Consider the following 9,854-nt stretch of genomic DNA (forward strand, 5'->3'; position numbering starts at 1 on the left):
AAGAAGCATACCTGCAATGGCACTTGGGGGGGTGGGTCAGTTCCGCTTCCCTGGGAATAAGCCATAAGTTGTACCGTCACGCTTGATAAAATCCCAAAGTCTTTCAGTAGGCTGGGACAAGAAAGAGGCAATCATTTGCAGTGATCATCAAGATGTAAAAATGCTCAACAAGACACTGATTCATTTAAATAAATGCTAACGCTAAAATATTTGTCTCTTCTGCATGATTCAGAGAGCCTGCATCAGAAGGTCTCGACTTGTATGTATATATATATATATACACGTATATATATAGATAGACAGAGCGAGAAGTCTTCTCATATCACGGCTTTTACTAGACATGGCTGGATAATTATCCAGTTCCCGGCTTCAGCCACAAGCCCCGACCGACCGACCGACCGACGGATGGATGGCCGGCATCCAGTTCTGCGGCTGCTGCTGGCCGCCAAGTCTGCTGCTGTCCAGAGACATAAACAACACCGAGTGGAGTGCCGCGGGAGGGAGGGAGGGAGGGAGGGAGGGAGGGAGGGAGGGAGGAAAAGATGATACAGGGAAAGGCAAACTCTGGGCTTGTCAATAAAGTGCATCGGCAACATTTTTTAATAAACAAGTTCCACTTCTGGATATTTAGAGTGTCGTTAGCAAGCGTGGAAAAACTGTACAGGGTCTTTAAAGCCGACTTGACACTGAACGCTTCAAATTTCCAATTGATCTCAAACAATCTTTTGCCAACTGCAGTGGTACACGACTTCAAAGTTGCCATGCTGTCTCTTAATAGGTTGAGAGCATCTAATTTCAAAGACTCAAGCCAACCTTGGGGCTTTATGTACCTTGGTAGATGGATGGGTGGCTGGCTGGATACAGATGGAAGGCAGCCAGGTAGCCAGCCAGGTAGGCAGAGCAAGCAAAGGTAGCATCAAGGCTCCAAGGAAATCAACAATCCAGTGACGCTAACTCTGTATGGGTGACTTTTCCCCAGTCCAGTATTGGTCAGCTTTCTAATGATTTCTGAATGGTTTCTAAAGGGCTTTTCAAGAGCTGTGTGACCACCAGGTCCTTCAAACAATTCAGTGATTTTGCAGGTGTGACTTATGAGGTTAAAGGTGACTGGCAGCCATCTTGGCTCTAAGGTATTTCAAAATAAGACTCATAAGAAGAATATAATATACCTATAGATATATACATTCATATACACATACATATCTCTCTCCATATAGTCAATGGGCAGCAAAAGTCAGAGTAACGGAGAGCAATGCAGCTCGTGGGTGGAATCCCCCCTTGAGCCTCTGGTGTGCCGCCAAAATAAACTCCTGCCTATGGTTTGCCTCTTGCCTCCGGTCTCTCTGGCCTACTTGTGGACGGACGGCAGCAGGGGGACCCGTCCGTGCCTCTCGGAAGGAGGAGCAGGGGAGTCTTTTGGCCCTCCCACCGGCTATAAACCCCGAGGCAGACGGAAACACTCAGACAGCAGGCACACGTGGAGCACAGCGGCAAAGAGAAAGACAGAGCGAGAGAGCGAGCGAGCGAGAGAGAGAGAAACAAACTGCTGCCACGGGCGGTGAGTCATTTTTCTACTTGGGACCCAAGCCACCAAATTGACTTCAAGGTCACTCGAAGCAAATCAACAAGGCACGAGCGGAGACTTGAGTGTGCCATTGTCACTCCACTTTCTTCCAGAGGATTTAAGTCAGTGACTAAAATGATTCTTGGGATGTGAAGAGAAGAAGCAAAGAGGATCCTGGAAGCTGCGGCCGGCCACCTGTTGCACTTTTAGCATCCATCGCTCGCCAGGCACGCACGGCGCTGTTGCAACTTACAAAAGCAAATCATCGGGCCCATTATTGACCATTTGTAGCCAAGTAAGTGTCTACAGAAAAAAAAAAAAGTCTCCAGGGGCCGGGTGGCGCGGCGGCGGCGGCGGCATTCAAGATGACCTTCGCCATGCTGCGCACGGCATCTCCCGCAGGCCGCTTCTTGTACGGCGACATCGCTCTCCTCTCCGAAGACGACGACGACAGCTCGGGCTCGGGCTCGGAGGAGCGCTCGGGCAATTCGGCGGCCTATCGCCTGTCGTCCTCGTCGCCCGCCGCCTTTCACATCAAGATGAGCAGGAAGAGAAAGCTGTGCATGGGAGCGGCCGGCACAGCGGCGGTGGAAGCCGTCCTGGGGAGGTTGGGCCCTCCGGGCTCGTCTCCCCCCACGGAAATCCGTCAGAGGACGGCGGCCAACGCTCGCGAGCGGGATCGGACCAATTCGGTCAACACGGCCTTCACGGCGCTCCGCACGCTCATCCCCACCGAACCCGCCGACAGGTACGCCAAGCTCAAAGCCTTGCATTTGATGATTTGATCAACCATTGCCGTTTGATTGAATGACTAGGAAACTGTCAAAGATCGAGACGCTTCGCTTGGCCAGCAGCTACATCAGCCATCTGGGGAACGTTTTGCTCCTGGGCGAGGGGCTTCACGACGGACAGCCCTGCCACGCTCCGTCGCCGCCGTTCTTCCACGTCAACTCCTCCCCCGGCCGAGGATCCGACCAATCGGGCCAGCCCAAGCACATCTGCACGTTCTGCCTCAGCAACCAGAGAAAAATGGTGAGCTGACAACAAAATAAATAAATAATGTAGCATCTACGCAAAATGAGCCTTTTTGAAAGGCACCAACGTCAAACGACATTGAAGGTCATTTGGCCGTTTCAAGCTGATGTGAGATCAATAACAGAGCCTATAAACCCCATTGGGCAGGATGTTGATGCTTTCCAGAACCACCGCGCAAAACCTTCAATTGAAAATAATTGAAGAAAAAAAAGCAGATCAACACAAAGTTTCTTTTGGAAACAAAATCCATTTCTTTTTTTTTTTCTTCTAGTTTTGTTTGGTCATTTGAAGGTGGCACGGCATCTAATTGCTTAGCTTAACAATTCAGACTTCATTTCAGGAAGAAGGCAAAAAGAAAGAAAATATCCAAACAATTGACGAGAGAGAGAAGAGTGTGACTTTAGGCCAGGCCAAAAGTCAACAGAAACTATTGAGTCCATTTGTCCATGAAAAGTGGTGGTGTGGTGATCTCCAGTCCAGTGCAGTCCTTGATCATTGAGCAGAATTTATGAGTAAAAAGTTGCCATCTGGCAGAGTCCCCCCCTTAGCCTAGCAGTGTGTGAAAGGCAATACTCTCCTTACTGTCTAAAGGCAGACAACACACACACACACACACCTCCATGTCAGCGCTCCCTCCACCAGTTCAACTCATTTGGAGAACAGTAGCCTTCCTACCAGCAATCTTTTCGTAAGCAAAAACATAGCAAACTGCATCTTACGTTTTTGGATCTGCATTTTCATTGCCGTTACTTTGAATTTTTTTTCAAAATATTTGAGTTGTCACCCTCCATTGCTGTCAGCCCAAAGCATTTTTTTTTTAAATCAATTGATAATTAAGAATGGTGTTGCGTAAAACATAGCTTTCATTTGCACGTGCCTACTTGCTCCCCTCCCTCCCTCCCTCCGTTTCATTTGTCTGGTTGAGGTCAGTAGGAGCTGGGTAATACTATCTGCTGCTGTCAACTGGCTGCTGCTGCTGATGCATGATGAACGTGGAACGGCATGCTGGGTAGAAAACTTTTTGGAGACTCGTGTGTCTCCCGAGCGTCGGCCTCAGCTACGTTTTTCTGTTTCCTATTAGCGTTTTTGTATGCTTAACGTGCACTTTGTGTGTGTGTGCAGGCAGGCAGGCAGACGGGCAGGGCACACACACAAAAAAAAAAAAAAATGTCAAGATAATGACTGACAATATGGGCAGAGGTTATTTTTTGATGGCCATTTATCGGTTAGTTAGTTCATTGGCAGGATGAATCACTAGATCTGTATTTGAGTGCTGCGTGGATCAAATTAATTTTGATCTATAGTACAGATTGAGATTTTTTTTTTTTACATTTGCAGTTCGATTGGGGGCAGTAAATAACGGCGGTTGTAGTACAAAAGGAAAAAAAGAGATTTGAGGTCACTTGGGTAGCTTTCTGCATTAGTGCCACCTATGTACATTGAGTGGAACACTATCATATGATTTGATAATCAATTGAGGGTAAATATTTGGAAGATGAATGAATGAATGAATGAATGAAGGAGGAGGCTCTAATGTTTTGACTGCAAATGAACCGTGTAATTATGCGTGTGACCGTAATGTAAATGTTGTCATGTATGTTGTCACAAGAAAGACGTGATATAAATCCAAGCAATGATTATTACGACTACGACAAGTGATGCATGTGTGTGATTGAGCCCAGAACATGGGGAAAGTGAATGATCGCTTTCTGTGGGTTTGTGCGTCATTTCAGTGAATCAGGGTGACGGACTATTGTTGACGATGACACGCAACATGTGCCGCCACTGAAATTTAGACGCAAGCTTGTACGGCACGCACACACACGGCACACACTTGCTCTCTGAGTCTGGAAGTCATTGGCGGCGCAGAGCAAAGCAACAAATGAGCTAATTGTTCTGAAAATGATTTATCCCGCGCTCAAGAGTGTTTAATTCAGCTGCTGCTATTAGAAACACATTGACGTTAAGCTTTGATGGCGACGTTAAAGAAGGCTGGAAAGAGCTCTGGTAAAAATAAAAAAAGAAACTCCCTCCCCGCCCGCTCACACCCTTACACACACATACAGGGCAGTGGGCACACTTGATCAAAAGCATGTCATTGCAAGTCTCCTGGTTTTTCTTCCAGAGCAGAGCCAGACGGCGGGCGGGCAGGCGGGCGGCAGTTCATTGCAGCTTTGGAGACATTCTATATGATGACTCGCTTAAGGAGGCCTGCATCGCGACGGCCCTTTCAACACGTTCTAACTAATGGCGTGCAGGAAGTTGTGGAAACAGACATGGAGAGAGAGGGAGGGCATGAGAGAGAGAGAGAAAACAACGGAGAGAAATTGCCACGGACTCAGTGGGATAATCAGCCTGCCATTTGTCCTACACTTTGGACAGTTTGAATTTTTTTTTTGCTTTGCTTCTTCATGGAGCATGCACTTTTAGAACACACTAATGATTGTGGTTTTTACACTCATTTGGTTATTAGTCCGTTTTGGGTGGAAAAAAGCATGACATCACGTGAAAGTGGACATTTCAAGGTCAGAGATGAAAAGTAAATTACCCTCATTTGCTGATACTGCTGCCGCTCTGCCTGGAATTTCGGAGTGATGCTAATGAGGTGCATCCAAGGTGGCTAATATAGGAGGGGCCTGTTTTTTCACATCCATTCTTGCCCACCGCTGGCAAATGTGTGTGTGTGCGTGCCTTGATCAGCGCGTGTGACTGGGTGCCGTCATGCGTGCTGTATGTTCTCAGCGCAGATGGAAGTAGTTAAAGGCCAATTTAACAGAAACAGATGAAGTCGGGTCATATAACTAACAAAATCGATTAGTAAAACGATCATTTTGTTGTCACTCGCTCTCAAGGGGTTCACTTTTTTTTTTTTTTTACCTCCAAACAACAGCGGCACACCGGTTAGCACGTCCGTCCGTCCGCCTCACAGCGCAGTTGTTGTGGGTTCCGTTCTGGCTTTGGCCTTCCTCTGTGTGGAGAGATGATATGTGTCATATGATAGCGACGATGGCCATGTTAATTCATAAATAATGAAAGGCGTTTGCCATGAGGACGCTTCTTTGCAAAGCGTAGCGTGTGAAACGCATGTCAAACAGCAAACTGAGCTTTGCTATGTTGACTTTTGATGTGCGCTATTTGAACAGGAGCTCCTAATCTGCTGTCAATGGGATGAACGTTTATGGAGGCAATTACAGCGTGTGAGAGACACCCCAGGTGCTATTTTCTTTTTTTTTTCTTTTCCGTACTATCCCCCGCTCTCAGAACTAAAAGGCATATGAGCGTTTTTTCTGTCATGCTTGAATACCAATCTCCATATATGATTTAGAGAGAAATGACATTTTCCAAGTTTCCTCTCTGTATGCCGCCAGGAGCTAAATGAGATGTTTGCATTTGAAAGGATGGCTTAACACCGGGAAATAGAGCCAGAGCATGGAAAATCCACAAAAAACCTGGGGGCCCTGCTTGAGTTTCACAGAAAAAAACAATATCCACCTTCAGTTGATAAATAAATGTTTTGTCGTCACAGTAAGTTCTTTCATGGTGATCGAACAATAATACGTGCTAATATCATTATATTGTATCTCAAGTAAACATCATATTAGCGTGGGTGGAACAAATGGCTCCAATGGGAAGCTTGGTGAGAGAGAGAGAGATGAATGTCGTGTGACTTTGTCCGGAATGAGTCTCCGAGAGATTGTTTTGACTGCCCGGTCAGCCTTAAAGTTCTCCTCCCCCTGTTTTGACTGAGCGAGTCGCACCTCCCTCCCTCCCTCCCTCCCCACTCGCAGCTGTGGCACCCACGAGTGAGTGGAGGTGATGGCGCTCAAAAAGTCAATTGCGCAAATTGGAGGACGTATGCCAACTTTCCCACTCGCTGCCCATAATGTTGTCATTTTAATTGACGCTTGAAGTAATTCAGTCCAGCCAGCAACTTATTTGGTCATTTAAATGGATGTTAAATGGAGCCACACACACACCTCACTCACCATGACGCAGTGAATTTCTCCAAGCCAATCAGTGAAGACATATTTCCATGCTGGCTAGATAGAATATGCAGACGTGTCAGTTATCTTTCAATACAGCTTAAAAAAAATGTTGGCTGTGATTTCTTTTCCATTTTTAAGGTTCATTAGTGTGATTAATTAAAAAATACTGCATTAAACCGTAGTGATAGTGTTGCTTTAAAAAAAATGAAATAGTAGTTGATCATAAAAACTGCTACTTTAAAGTTAACCTATTCTGTGCAATTGTTTTTCTATTAATTTGAGTGAGTGAGTGATTCTGCTCCATTTATATCATACGAAAAATCAACTTTACCAAGGAGTGAGGATTTAAAATACCCGCACTAAATTAATCTGGAATAGTAGCAACTGTCCTAAAACATACAACGATCGGTATTAATAAAAAAAAAAAAAAAAAAAAGTTGACCCACCAAACATATTGGTGCTTAACGAAATACAATTGTATTTTTGACTGCTGCAATTTCAAATAATATTGCTTTAGGCGACAACGACAAATGAATGTTCCTTGCCTCTCCTGGTTCACTTGACAAAGATTATTATTATGCGGATTCATGTCCACTAAATGATTGTGCAAATTGTCAATTTGAGTCCTCAACAAAGCAGTCTCACCGTGAGTTTGTGCATTGAGCCACCTGAATGAAAGAAAGAAAGATTTCTTCTAAATCACCTTAGTGAGTGGGAGCACAAATTCCAGGCCCTATCCAATAATGTCACCCCCTCATTCTGGCCTGATATCTAACATTCGCCCACCGTCCAAGATGTCGTCCAAGACGACACCTCCACCTTTTGAAGGAAATGGGGAACAGGTGTTGCTTGGGCTGATGAGTGGGAAGCCAGGAGATTGGCTCAAAGCCAGTCAGGAGAAGCTTTGCTGACGACAAAAAGCTCTTTTTCATCTTTCACGTCACCTGAGAGAGAGGATAGTTGTAACCTCTGACCCCGCCGCCGCTACTACTACTTGAGTGCACTTGGAGCCTAATTAAATGAGGTTTCTCCGGATACCGTTTCATATCTTTTCTGGGCTGTGAGTTAATCTAGGAAACATCAGGCCTGAAAAAAAAAACAATAAAGCAAGCTGGGATGATGTGTTGCGTATCACTCAGTAGTCCGTTTACCGAAATCCCCCGAGCCTTACTTTTTGGTTTAATAGTAGCCGAGGAGGGAGGGAGGGAGGGAAGGAAGGAAGGAGGGAGGGAGGGAAAAAGTGATGTTATTTTCCTGGCCAGATAGAGAAGCAGTCCAGCCAGCCAGCAGCCAGCCAGCCAGCCAGCCAGCCCACAGCCAGCAAATCAAGAGTGTGCTGCTCTGATACCACAGATAAATACTTTGCTGTCAAATGCCAGCTCGTGATGTCACACATTCAATTCTACATACAGTATGTCTGCTACCCATTTTCAAGAGTTAATTCTGCGCTCAAAAGTACAAGCTCAAAACAGAGATAACATTTCTACGTTTGAATTTCAACCAACATTATAACTTTTTCACTTGTATTTCTTGACAGCCAACCAGTGGTGGCGTTCTTTATTTGTAAAGATTACAATTTGTTATCCTCAAGTAAGCATAGATATGTTGAAATGATCTTTGCAAGTCAGAAACCATTTGACGTCGATAGCCACATCAAATTTCAAATGACGCTAAACTTATTGCGCTCATATTTTTTTTTGCCTATGATTTAACCATATTTTCTTCCTTGATATTGAATTCCATTGTGTCTAAGATGGGGTGCATTTGAAAATACGTGAATTTTCTAATATTTGAGCTGAAGAAATGGGACATAAGAAGGTCCGCAAAAGTGCATGCGTGATTCCATTTTTTGTTTTCTTTGATTTATGTGCACATTGATGTGAGAGTTGTTTTCTCTTCTCTTGCAGAACAAAGACAGAGACAGAAAGACGGCCATCCGAAGTTAACAACCCAATCAAGAAAAGGCCCACCAGCTCAGTCATTTATTGTTTTTCAATGCAGTAACTTGAGGACTTGTTTTTTTTCAAGTACTGCAGCACAAATTTTACAGCGTGTTTGTCTAACTTTTCGCTCTTCAGGAACTTTTGGGGTGTTTTCACTTTGGGGAAAAACAATTTTTTTTCTTTTTTCCCCCCAAACTCTCTTTGACGTGCATATAAAAGGCATGAAGAGCCTTTCATTGTGGGACTTTATTAGGTTATTTGCAAAGAGCAAAGAGCCCTTAAGAGCCCTTGGCACATGATCACAAAAACACACAAATCCATGAAAGACAAATTTGTATCCATCAAAAGCTGTGTAAACTGTAATATAAATGTAGTATATTTATGTGACATAACATTCTATATGAAACGATGTTATTTAACAAGCATATCAATTTCTTGAAAACCAATTAAGAGTGGCTTGCACAAAATATTGCCTTTTGTTGATGGCATGACATGCTGGAACTCTTTTTTTTTTTTTTCCGAGAATATATTTTTGTGTTGTGCTGGAAAAATAACTCCATGGTCAATAAATTGTTTTGTATCCACGAGCACATTGATATTTTGTTGCCGCAAAACTCTTGTCAAGTTGCAATGTTCGCATCTCGTGGAGAAATGAACATTTGATTGAAAACTAGCAATCAATATCCATTAAAAAAAGAGAGGGGAAGAAAAAAGTATGGAGCTAGCCTTTTTTTTTTTTTCCAGCTCGCTCCAGTCGCATCCACGTAAATTCTACTTGCAATTCTCCGCTTCCTGGCCTTGCGCTTGTGTCTCTTCTTTCCTTTTCCCTTTTCTGCTCTTTGGGGGCAGGAAGATCAGAGCTGAGGGAGACACAAGGATGGATACAGGATGAGCCAGACGGAGGAGCACGGAGGAATGTGAAAAGGGGGGGATGAATGGATGAGGTGGAATTGAATCTGCAGGTATAGCTTCTTGGACAGACATCTGCCTGTGTCCCTTTGCTGTCCTCTTCTTTACCTCTCCACATGCTCTTTCTCTCTCCGCCTCCTCTTTGCCTCTTCCTTCCTTTTCCCCGGAGAGCCACTGGCTTGGTGCTGATGACTTTCCAGGGTGTGGAGCCTCACAACACTTGTTACCTTGTTTTCTTTCTATCTGTCTGTCTGTCTATCTGTCCATCCATCCATCCATCCATCCATCCGTCCATCCGTCCATCCATCCATCCATCCATCCATCCATCCGAATTGAATTGAATTATGTATATATTTACATAATGATGTTTTGGTTGAATGGCATCGGAGCACTATTATTTGTTGGAGGCCCAAAGCC

General features: G+C 44.6%; 1 protein-coding gene across 2 annotated transcripts; it reads left to right on the plus strand.

Annotated features, from left to right (window-relative positions):
• Window positions 1–1,474: 1,474 nt before the first annotated feature.
• On the plus strand, window positions 1,475–9,157 carry LOC148391551 (basic helix-loop-helix transcription factor scleraxis-like). 2 transcript variants are annotated; one of them, XM_088386412.1, is made up of 4 exons: window positions 1,475–1,558; window positions 1,678–2,312; window positions 2,380–2,596; window positions 8,493–9,157. In XM_088386412.1, the coding sequence occupies exons 2-4, from the start codon at window positions 1,930–1,932 to the stop codon at window positions 8,529–8,531; spliced, it is 639 nt and encodes a 212-aa protein (XP_088242538.1). In that variant the 5' UTR covers window positions 1,475–1,558; window positions 1,678–1,929; the 3' UTR covers window positions 8,532–9,157. The 2 variants fall into 2 exon arrangements, with proteins under 2 accessions (XP_088242538.1, XP_088242536.1); XM_088386410.1 differs by having other exon boundaries at window positions 1,477–2,312.
• Window positions 9,158–9,854: the final 697 nt, after the last annotated feature.

The sequence above is a fragment of the Syngnathus floridae genome, chromosome 10, assembly GCF_059516105.1.
Source record: "Syngnathus floridae isolate MCC-2025c chromosome 10, RoL_Sflo_1.0, whole genome shotgun sequence".
In the NCBI taxonomy this organism is placed as follows: domain Eukaryota; kingdom Metazoa; phylum Chordata; class Actinopteri; order Syngnathiformes; family Syngnathidae; genus Syngnathus; species Syngnathus floridae.

Coding starts and splice junctions, on each gene's coding strand:
- LOC148391551 (XM_088386412.1), top strand. CDS start 1,930: ATGACCTTCGCCATGCTGCGCACGGCATCTCCCGCAGGCCGCTTCTTG. Junction 2,313..2,379: donor CCCACCGAACCCGCCGACAG/GTACGCCAAGCT, acceptor TTGAATGACTAG/GAAACTGTCAAAGATCGAGA. Junction 2,597..8,492: donor TCAGCAACCAGAGAAAAATG/GTGAGCTGACAA, acceptor CTTCTCTTGCAG/AACAAAGACAGAGACAGAAA.